Genomic DNA, 12,149 nt, shown 5'->3' with positions numbered 1-12,149 from the left:
AAATAAGATTAGATAAAGTCTCCCAAAACTTACAGATCACAAAAAGTCTTTCACTAAAACCATGTAATTTAGTTGGAAGTGTTACATAGCACTCTGTAGGTTTTCCATGGTTTGAAAACTATCATTCTGGGAAAGGAAATAAAAGACTAGGGTCACAAGCAACATTTCTACCATCCTTTCTGTTACTGAAAGCACATTTTTATACGTTATCTCAATTGATGATCATAACTGGTCTGAGAAGAGATGGAAACAAAGAAGTTGAGGGATTCGCTTAACTACAGAGCTACTTAGTGGCGGAACCAGGACCTCACCCCAGGTCCCATGTGTCCCATCAAGAGATCTGTGCCCACTGGATCCCTCCATGCCTGCCTCAGCCCCCCAGAGTCCCGTGACTTCTGGGAGCTGACATACCTGTTCATGAGACCATGTCCTTTCAGAACCATCCTTGACACAGATGTCCAGCCTCAGTTCGGTTCCTGTGGCTCCATGCTTGCTGTCCACGCAGAGGTTTGCTGCCACGTTTCGAATCTGTGGAAGGAAGAAAGAATGAGCACGGGGCTGCTTTTTATTGTACCCCTAGCTCCTGACAATCCTGGTATAGATTCAGTAGTTGTTTTTTTGGTTACATGATTATTGAAGGATGCCTTAAATTTATGTGCAATTTAGGAAGAAAAGTCAAGGGATCAAATATAACATGGTTTAGTCTACATGTGAAAGAACGTGAGAAGGTTGGACAGCAAAGCTGCAGCTGGCTGAAACAAAGGAGTGGGTGACAATGCAACATGAGGAGCAGCACAGAGTTAGTGACTTCTGTAAAATGGGAGATCTTTCTTTTTCAGGTAGTTCTTTACTTAGAAGTTGCTATCTTCTTCTTCAAAGTATCTTCCAGCATTTCCACCTTAGCTGGGAGTGAGGTCCACTGTAAGGCAGGTGATACAGGTAAAGCGTGTGATGGAAGAGAGGGAATCACTGAGCATTGCATGGTTCTGTGCAGGATATGGTGACTTTATGTTCCAGTTTGCCTGGCATGGTCTTGGTCTACACCTGTTGTCCTGGTTTAGCATTTCTGCTGCATGATAAATTAAATGTCATCCCAGAGAATTAGCAAGATAAGAAAGCCAGTACCATTGGGGTAATACTATCCTGGACGAAGGTTCTTCACGTAAAGTCTGAACTTTGAAAAGCTGCAGAGTGAGGAAAGAATGACTGATAATTCTTTACAACCACATTAACACTGATAAAAGGAACGGAGCAGTGAGGGGTTGGAAAAGGGTGGACTATGAAAAGTATCAACAGCAGAAACAGCAACAGAAAGAGTCCGGACATAGACACGTCCCTCCGTCAAATCTTCCTGCCTGAAGATTTCACCAATTCTCCTGTTAGCATCAAAACCACATCCTGTAAAGAGAACAGATTAATGGTTACCAGAGAAGAAGGAGGTCTGGGGGCGGACGAAAAGAGGAAAGGGGCACACATGCGTGGTGATGGGTAAAAACTAGACTGTTGGTGGTGAGCACAATGCAGTCTATACAGAAACTGATACATAATAATGTACATCTGAAATTACAGTCACAAACCAATATGACCTCAATAAAATAAAAAAAATCCCACATCCTGGAACAGTGTCAGTATTGTTTATAGTTTGTTCCTTGGGTGGGTATGCTTAGATAAGCTCAATTATCTCAATCCTTTTTATGCCTTTATATAGTCCTGGATTATAATAATCCCTTTAGATACTGTTCAGAAAGGAGACAAGAACAGAATGTACTCAAGTGACAATTTCAGTCAAAGTTCTTTTGTGCAGGATGAGTGGGTACCGTACGGAGCCTCTCTAGTCTCTCTCCAGAAGGATGCCCACACTGGGCCTATTCCTATCAGGATGGAGTAAGGAGGCAGAGAGCAGGTGGTTATGCAACATACTGGGCATCAAGAAAGGAATAAGTGATGCTGGGATGAGATGGTGGTGGAGACAGCTATTTCATATTTCACTTTCTTTGGGGTAGAGCTTGGTCAAACGTCATTCAGGAAGGAATCAACATGGTGGATACCAGTTTCTCGATTCAGGGAATTTGGCAACAGCTGGGGTTCATCTTCCATATTGCACCTCTACTTTCAGGGTCTCTGTCCCTGAGGACGGGGGAATGTGAAATAATATAGGATACAGTGCAATAGTTCTTAACCTAATTTGGCCTACAGACCTCTCTGAGAATCCAAGGAAAGCTACAGACACTTTTGCAAAAACAAATGAACAACCAAACCATAAGTGGATACATATCAGCACTTGCATATTCATTTTCCTGGAACCCATTGACTTCACATTTGAATCCTGAATTAGGGAAAATGCTTGCCACCCACCTCTTGCAAACTAATTGCATCCCTCCTCTTAGTAGCATGGGAGATCCTGAAAGACAGGATGAACTTGGCTGGTGTCAGAGTGTGCCTGATTCACTCCCCCTCTTTCACCTTTTCTCCACCTTCCTGAAACAAGGACTAGGGAGGAACCTGACTATGGAATTTGAGGAGCCAAGCTCAAAATAGGCCTTTTGTAAGATCAATTCCTCGGTGTGTGATGGAGTTTCTTTGGTGAAATAGAAACACCCAGAATGTCAAAAGTTTGATTTTGCTATCGCTGTCTTGAGCTTGGTACCCTCTGTAAAGCTCCTATTTGATTTCCTTATCTGAATCCAGCGTGTGGGTTTTGTAAAGCTGTCTATAACCTGCGAGCTGCGTGTCACGACTCTGAGCGGGGCTCTCTTTTCATTCTTGGGCCATTGAACTCACAGACACACTCTTCTTAGAGAATCGGCATCCGTTTATGCCAAAGTCATCTTCAGGGCACATTGTTCCCTCTACTTGAGTCTAGGAACCCTGGACCATAGTTAGGAAAACGGCAGCTGCTTCCATGTTGATGGCCGCTTGGCCACCGGGGGAAGAGCTTGCCCTCCTCTCTCAGCTAGCATGGCGCTCAGTTACTGGAGGGGCTCTGCTCTTGGAAAAGGAGGACGCGGGAAAGAAAAGAACATACATGGGCCAGGGACACCAAGTGGCAAATCTGCCAAATGGCCTGTGGAGACACACCAAGGGCTGTGAGAGAGCCTCATTCTGTTTCTAAAAGCCAGGAGCTCAAAAGGGCCTGGCGGGGAATGGAAGAGAGCATTTTCTAAACTCTTGAATTTTCTAAATTCTCACTCAAATGGCATCTGTGTAGACAATGGGATCAACTGTTTCAGAAGCCAATTTCAAGTTTCAAAGGCATAATTGTCTACATCTGTGTAAATTCCAGCCAATAGTTGCGCCAGAAGGAAATGCTGAGTTTACTGTAGGAGAAGGTAGGCTCCCGGACACAAGATTAACAGCCGGCCCTTCTCACTCCCTTCTCTCTCCCTTCTTTACTTATTCCCATCTCTTCAGCACATATTCATATCTTCTCCTCTCGTCACAAACATGACTCCAATGTAATAAACAGGTGACTACAAATCCAATAGAACTGATTCTAATACTTGTTTATTCATTTGAATAAAGGTTTTTTTTAAGTAGATAAGAAAATTTACAAATGATTTATATTTTTCCAACATGGGCTCTGTAACTGTGGCTGAAGATAAAGCAGTTCTCATGCATGTACACTCCTCAAATCTGGGACACAGACTACTGAACACGTCTGTGACAGAATAGATAATTACTATGCTTTACTCCTTTGATGTCCAGCTTCAGGGCTTGGTATCATTAAAACTGTGTCAAGAAATCCTCAGAGACTCGAAACAGGATTAGACAGTAAGGTGGAGCTTGACTAGCAATGGGTGGGAAGCAGGAGAAAAGTGGGGGAAAGGGAATCATTATGTATGACAGGATTACAGAGATCGTCTCCCTTTGGGCCAGGATTAGGAAAAGGTCTGGCAGAGAGTAAAGGATTTCTTAGAGATGCAAGGGAAGTCAGGCTCAGCTTGACCATTGTTTTTTTCCTCCCCAATACAGGAGGTTTTATAAAAGAGGTACAAGAGAAAGGAAATGTGATATGCACGTCAAGGTGGCTAGTAGCTGAGGGATAGGTAATTCAATTGGTTATTAAAGAGAGACTAGCCTCAGCTTGACAAATGAGGCAGCATGGTTTGCTAATTCCCCTCTGATAGCCTTGGGGTCTTTTAGGTAAGAAGTAGTGGGTTCATGATTCATTCAACAAGTATTTATTAAGTACCTGCTATACCCCAGGCACTATGCTAGATGTTGAGTATACAGCAAAAGATAAAAAAGAATCGGTCCCCTCCTTTGGGCAGCTTTTTACTAGTGAGGACATTAGCAAACACATGTGTGAAAGAAAGGCTTGAGAGTCCTAATATTTCTGGCTATGAAATCTTAGTATGGTAAAAGGAATCAAGATGCTCCTCTTTTATGGACGGTGGTTGATTTCAGAACGCAAATTTACGTGCAGAACTAGAAAGAAAGACGTTAGTGTCGTATGGAGAGAGAACTGAATGGAGACAGACCAGGTCTGGGTTCTGCTCACCAGGCACAAATATACTTTCCCTATAATCTTAGCCATGTACTCTTTTTTAAAGTCCAGTTTATCCATTTATAAAAAGGCAACATTTAAGGAGCACTTCTGAATGAAAGGCGCTTTGAGAAGTACCAATGGAGATTCCAAGATGAAGAAAAACCAGCTTCTGCTCTCAAGGCGTCTACAATCTTAGTGAGGTGACATCACTCGGACAGCATTCTGTTAGATTACTAAATGCTAAGTGAGGACTAAGAGGAAATGACCAATTCCGTGCCAGACAGCGTGGAACACGTAGTAGAACTGATGACACTGAGGGGGCTCTGGAGGACGAGTAGAATGGAATCTAGAGGGTGGAGTGACAGAGGACACTGTAGCCTCAGGGAACAGAAATGAATACAAATGTGGAGATTTGACAGTGCGAGGCCTTTTTTGGGGAAGGGCACAATATCTGGTATAGCTCAGCACAAGGTTTGTAAGACGAGGACAATCATGCCTCAGAGGGTAGTTGTGAAGATTAAATTTACACATGCAAAGGGCTTAGCACAGTGTCTGGAACACTGTAAGTGGTCAGCCAATGTTAGCTGCTACTTATTTATTTGTTTGCTTATTTAGTTTTTCAGCTAAATCAAGTATGATGGTAAATGGGGTGATGTCACAGTCAAATTACATTTCTGTTATATAATGAGGTGTCCCGTTGGCACTTTAAATACGGAGAAACTACCCCTGAATGAGGCATGGTCCGTTACCCCAGAACTATTCTTCAGTCTGGATCACCTGTTATTCTTGACAATGTCATAAGCAGAGCATAAGCCAGCCAAGATCTCAGCCTGGCACCCTAGACACAGCCATATGCCTCCTCCAGTGCCCCACAATTAGCCATCTCTGTTGATTCTAGTCTTTCATCCTGAATGTCCCACTCCTTTCCTCTCCTTTCCAGTCTCACAGGCCTTCAGCATCTCCTCATGGACTTTTTAAAAAATCATAGTAAACTATCTGTAATATGAAATTTACCATTTTAACCATTTTTAAGTGTACAATTCAATGGCATTAAATACATTCCAAATTTTCTGCCATCATTACCACTATTTCCAAAATGTATTCATCACCCAAAATAGCAAATGTGTAACCATAGAGCAATAAGTTCCCCATTTACCTTATCCCTGGTCACCTCTATTCTACTGACTCTATGAATTTGCCTATTTTAGATGCCTCAGATGAGCGGACCCATATCACATTTGTCATTTTGTGTCACATCTATTTCACTTAGCATAATGTTTTCAAGGTTTACCCATATTGTATCTTGCATCAGAACTTTGTTCTTTTTAAGACTGAATAATATTCCACTGTATGTACCATGTGAGATCTATCACATTTATATATATGATATATATATCACATATGTCATATAATGAAACATATATATATATATATATCACATTTTGTTTATCCATTCATCCACTGATATGGACACTTGGGTTGTTTCCACCTTTTGGTTATTGTGAATAATGTTTCTGTGAATATTGGCATAAAAATATCTGTTTGCTTATTTGTTTTCAATTCTTTTGGATATAAGCATAGGAGTGAAATTGTTGGATCATATGGTAATTCTATGTTTAACTTTTTGAGGAATTATCATACTGTTTTATATAATGGCTGCACCATTTTACACTCCCAACAGTAATGTTCATATCCTTTCCAATGCTTGTCTTCTGTGGGTGGGAAGCCATCCTAGTGGGTGTGAAATGTTACCTCATTATGACCCCTATCTCATTTGATTTGCATTGCCCTAATGACTAATGCTGTTGAAGATCTTTTCAAGTGCTTATTGGGCATCTGTGCATCTTCTGGGGAAAACGTTTATTTAAATCCTTTTCCCATCTTTGAATTGGGTTGCTTTTGTTGTTGTTGTTGAGTTGTAGGAATTCTTTATATATTCTGGATATTAATCCCTTATTGGATATATAGTTTGCAAATATTTTCTCCTATGGTTGCTTTTTCACTGTGTTGATAGTGTCTTTTGATGCACAGAAGTTTTTATTTCTAATCAAGTTCAATTTATCTATTTTTTCTTTTGTTGCCTGTTTTTGGTGTCATATTTTAGAAGCCATTGCCAAATCCAATGCCAAGAAGATTTCTCCCTATGTTTTATTCTAAGAATTTTGTAATTTTAACCCTTGTGTTTAGGTCGTTGATCTGTTTTGAGTTAAACTTTTTATATGATAGAAGGTAAAGTTCTAAACTCTTTCTTTTGCATGTGGATATATTCATTTGCTGGGGCTGCCATAACAAAGTATAACAAATGAGGTGGCTTAAACCACAGAAACTTATTGTCTCACAGCTCTAGAGGCTAGAGTTCTGAGACCAAGGTGTCAGCAGGGTTGGTTTCTCTTGAGGGCTGTGAGGGAGAATATGTTCCGTGCCTCTCTCTGAGCTTTTAGTGATTTGTGGCAATCTTTGGCATTCCTTGGCTTATATGTATGTATCACCCTGATTTCTGCCTTCGTGTTCACAGGGCATTCTCCCTGTGTGTGTGTCTGTGTCCAAATTTTCTTTTTATGAGGACACCAGTCATATCGGAGTAGGGGCCTACCCTTCTCCAGCATGACCTCACTTTAACTTAACTAACTATACCTGTAACAACTATCTTTGCAAACAAGTTTCCTTCTGAGGTACAGGGGATTAGGACTTCAACATGTGAATTTTGGGGGGACATGGTTTAACCCATTTGATGCGGGGTCGGTAAGCCGAGGAGTCGAAAGAAAGATTTCTTGGACTCTCAAGATCTGGCAGTAGTGGTCTTTTATTTAGAGAATAGTGTGGAATAGCATGGGGACAGGACCCATGGGTAGTCAGAGCTGCTGCTGCATGGGGAGCTGCTGCTGCAAACATGGGTGGAGAGTAAGGCTAAATTTAAGGCATAGGTATGTGAATTATCTCTTGACAAGACAAAGGAAAGAATATGTAAAAAAGTTGCTAAAATGGTATCAGTGCCGGTAGAGTTCTGGTTATTGGGTGGTCCTATAACTTTTAGGTAAGAATCAAACTGGATTGAGTAAATGGCAGAAGTCACTGCTTAAATATTATCTTCAGCTAAAGACAAAGGAGGATGTTGGGGGGGGGGTTCAGTTATATGAGGTTGCCAGACAGTAAACAACTTAAGTTCTTGCCTTCCCCATTAAGAGTTTCCAGAGATAAGGCCATCCCCACTTCCTCCTGGTGCAAAGAGGGAAACATCTTTACAGACGGGAGGTTTCCCTTACAAATGTAAATGTTTCCCAGCAAAGGGCAAGCAAACTCTGCTCCTCAGAGTTGCTTTTATTAAAAGTAACCAGCCCGCTTCTCATCTGCAGTTTTAAAAGTAACCAGCCTAAAATAATCCTCATCACATTGGCAATGGATATGCAGTCTTCCCAGCACAATTTGTTGAACCATTCATTCTTTCCCCATTGAGTGATCTTGGCATTCTTGTTCAAAAATAATAGACCACAAAAGTGAGCATTTATTTTTGGGTTGTCTACTCTATTCTATTGGAATATATGTCTACTCTTATGCCAGTACCACACTTTCCACCCTGGCTTTATTGAGATATTATTGACGTATAACATGTATAAATTTAATTTGTACAATATGAAGATTTGTTACATGTATATATTGTGAAATGATTACCACAATAAGGTTAGTTAACACCTCCATCCCCTCACGTAATTACCATTTTTTGGTGGTGATAACATTTAAGATCTACTCTCTTAACAATTTCCAAGTATATAACACAGTATTGTTAATTTTAGTCACCACACTGTCCATTAGATCTCTAGAACTTATTTGTCTTATTGCTTAAAGTTTGAACCCTTTGACCAACCACTCTCTATGTTGCCTACCCTCTAGCCCCTGGCAATCACTATTCTATTCTTTGTTTCTAAGAGTTCAGCTTTTTCAGATTCCACATATAAGTGACAGCATACAGTATTTGTATTTCTCTGTCTGACATCTTTCACTTAGCATAATGCCCTCACATTCCATCTATGTTGTCACTAATGGTAGGATTTCCTTCTTTTTTAATGGTTGAATAATATTCCTTGTGTGGGGTCTATTTTTTAAAATCATGGACACTAAAGTTGTTTCCGTGTCTTGGCTATTGTGACTAATGCTGCAACGAACATGTGGGTGTAGATAATCTCTTTGAGGTAGCAATTTCATTTCCTTTGGATATATACTCAGAAGTGGAATTATTGGAACATATGAGTACCACACATTTTTGATTACTGTAGCTTTGTTTTAAGTTTTGAGTCAGAAAGTGTGAGTCCTCCAGCTTTGTTCTTCCTTTTCAAGATTGTTCTGACTATCTGGAGTTCCTTCAGATTCCATATGAATTTTAGAGTGAATTTTTCTACTGCTGCTGCTGCTGCTGCTGCAAAAAACCCACCACTGGAGTCTTGATAGGGATTGCATTGAGTGTAGATTTCTTTGAGTAGTATTGACACAGTATTTTTGGGTAGAATGAACAATATTGTCTTCTAGTCCATGAACATGGGATGTCTTTCTAGTTATTTAAATCTTTTAAAGTTTCCTTCAACAATCTGTTGTCATTTTCAGTGTACAAGCCTTTTGCCTCATTGGTTAAATTTATTCTTACATTTATGTATTTTTAGAGAGCAATATAATGTATATAAGAGCATAGATTCTGGAATCAGACTGCCCAGGTTTAGAGTTTGATTTCACCATTTACTGGTAGTATGACTTTAAGGCAAATTACTTAACCTTTTTTTACCTCAGTTTCCTCTTCTGTAAATTGAAGGTAATAATAAAATTTATCTCATAAATTTGATGTGAACATTGAATAAAATTATACATATAAGTGCTTATGTTAGTGTCTGGCCCGTATTGTGTTCAACAAATATTGGTTTTTCCTAATAGTACTAGTAGTACTGGTAGTAGTACCAGTAGTACTGGTAGTAGTACTACTAATATGACTACTACTACTACTACTACTAGTACCGTTACTACTACTAGTACTATTACTACCAGTAGTACTATTGCTACTAATAGTAGTAGTATTGGGATGCAGTGAAAAATGAGACTGGAGAGGTAGACTGGTGCCATTTTGTGAAGGGTCTTGATTATGTAGATAAAGAATGTAAACCTTGTTCTGTTGGCAAAGGGAATTATTAGATGCTTTTAAGAAGAAAAACCTGTTTTAGACAGTAAATTCTGATGTTAATGGGAAAGGTGGATAGGGAGTTATGCAATTGTAAACATGAGTACTAGTTCTAATTGAAAATGAAAATCTGAACTATGGTAGTAGTAGTGATAGAATATATCCAAAGAATGAGTGTATTAAAAAAAAGAGGTATATTCCAGACACCTTTTTCAGATAGGATTTATAGGTCTTGGCAACTGTTTGCATGTGGATAAAGAAGACTTTCTGAGTTTGAGGTGTCTTTAGAAACATCCAGAAGTCTGTAGTTTGGAAGAGAGGTAAGGGTAAGAAATGCAGATTTTGGAATTATCTACTGTGTCAGTTATCAATATATTGCCTCTCCACTCCAAATCTATCCCTCTTTGCCTTGCTTTGAGGTACTCAAGGAGGACCCTGTAGACATTTTTCCTTGCCAGTGGCTACAATTTTAGGCTTTATCAACAGAGGGTGCTGGATGGACACTTGAAGGGCAGAGCAAGAGGAAGTGTCTTTCTTTTGTGTGTGCTTGTTTTCCTTGTGATAGTCAACAAATCGGCATGTGGGGTGGGGCGGAAGAAAGTAGCCCTCACCTGAGTGGCCCTCAGATTAGCAGCTGCTTCTGCCTCCTGCAAGTTTCTTCACCACCACCAAGTGGCATGTTGATAGCAGGCACATCCTATCAAATGAGGACTGAGTCTCAACTTTGGCGGCAGTGGTGGGGGGTTCTTCTAAGTTTCTAAGTTCCTGCCTTGTTCAAATTCCCTTAGCCCTAAAGGTGGTAATTGCTTTCCAAAGTTGCTCCTTCTGTACTCTTTAGAGTCCATTTTACCCGCTTTAATAGTTAACAATTTTTTAATATTAAAATTTCCCTGTTCAAATTACTGGTGTGCTTTCTGTCTCCTGACTGGACGCTGATTAATGCAACCATATATGAGTAATAATTGAAGTCATAGAAGTGTGTGATATCACACAAGAAAAGAATATGAAGCAAGATGATAAGAAGATTGAGAATGGAATTCTGGGGAATGCTTTCTTTGGGAAGTGGGTAAAGAAAGGGTAGCTAGGAAAGAGAAAGGGAAAGTAAGAGGAGAACCAGACAGAAGAGAGAGAGAAGGGTTTCAAGAAGTGGGCAAGAGGATCAGCAGTGTCAAATTCCATGGGTTGGTGAGGTAAATGGAGGGCTGGAGGAGGCTGCTCGATTTGGCTGTTAAGTCACTGGCGGCCTTTCCAAGGACAATTTCTATGGTGTGGTGGATGAAGGCAGAAGACGAATTGCCAAGTGGACTGAGGAAAATTAGGAGGTGAAAGTTAGAATCAACAAATGGAAGCTTCTCTTTCAAGAAGCTTGACAATGATGGGAAAGATAGATGCAAGGGAAAGCAGAGTTAAAAAGAAACAATTTAGGGGGATGGGGAGATTTATATATAAGCCCTGTCCTACTTCCTTTGAGACTCAGATAAAAGAATTGTGAAGTGCTTTTAGAAATTAAAAACAGCATATAAAAACAAAGCACTAAAAATGTTTTCATTATCCTTACAGGACCTTTCAGTGTTGAAGGTTCTGTCTCATGGCCATTACACCATTCTCAAAACATTTATTTTTATTTTTTCTGTTTTTATTGAGGTAACATTGGTTTATAACACTGTCTAAGTCTCTGGTGTACATCATTATATTTTGCCTTCTGTATAGACTTCATCTTGTTCTCCATCAAAAGTCTAGTTTCCACCCATCACTGTACACATGTTCCCTTTTCCCTCTTTCCTCCCTCCCCCATCCCCTCTGGCAACTACCAATCTGTTCTCTGTATCTATGTGTTTGTTTATCTTCCACATTTGAGCATCACACTATTTTTGCTCGAACAGATCCATTCCATCTCTAATTACTCCATGCTAGTGGCGTCCAGTGGCTGCTGGCGGAGACCAACTACTGCCTTTCTTGACATTATGCCCACAGAGATTTTCTTCCTGTCTTATGCATATTTTCCTCTTCTGAATTTACCAGAAATGTAATTGCTTTGGCATCTCTTTCTTGCCCTGGGACTTACTAGAACTACTCATTTTAGAAATCTGGCTTACATTATGTAAGAAAAAGATGAGCCCATGGCAGAAATATCACCATAGGGCCCTCAGATTTATATGTGTCCTGCTCCAAATAGTCTTATTCTTAAACTATGTCCTGCCACCTGAAGTTAAGGATTGTCACTATTATTTGTGAAAGATATCCAGTGTCACAATAGAACTTTTCAGTCAAGGATTATTTGCCAAAACCAATTGGATTTTCACAAACAGATACAGGGGAAGATTTGTATAAATAAGCCACTTCTTATCAGGGTTAAGATTAGAAACTCTTCTCTGATAGAAGGAAAAGAAATTAGAGTATCTACTTCATACTAAACTGGGTACTTTTACAACCATTATTTCATTTCTTAATCTTCACCACCACCATGCTGTGTATTCATTCACATTTGCAACTGAGGCTTTG

At 39.9% G+C, this 12,149-nt stretch overlaps 1 protein-coding gene across 1 annotated transcript in view; it reads right to left on the bottom strand.

Annotated features, from left to right (window-relative positions):
• GALNTL6 (polypeptide N-acetylgalactosaminyltransferase like 6) overlaps positions 1 to 12,149 on the bottom strand; it is a 1,096,422-nt gene that overhangs the window by 24,730 nt on the left and 1,059,543 nt on the right. Inside the window, exon 11 of the mRNA XM_014842142.3 lies at positions 412 to 528. Coding sequence (XP_014697628.3) covers positions 412 to 528 — 117 coding nt within the window. The remainder of the gene's footprint in view (positions 1 to 411; positions 529 to 12,149) is intronic.

The sequence above is a fragment of the Equus asinus genome, chromosome 3 (assembly GCF_041296235.1).
Source record: "Equus asinus isolate D_3611 breed Donkey chromosome 3, EquAss-T2T_v2, whole genome shotgun sequence".
NCBI lineage: Eukaryota > Metazoa > Chordata > Mammalia > Perissodactyla > Equidae > Equus > Equus asinus.
Note: the sequence above shows the minus strand (reverse complement) of the source record. Positions and strands in the feature narration are given on the sequence as shown.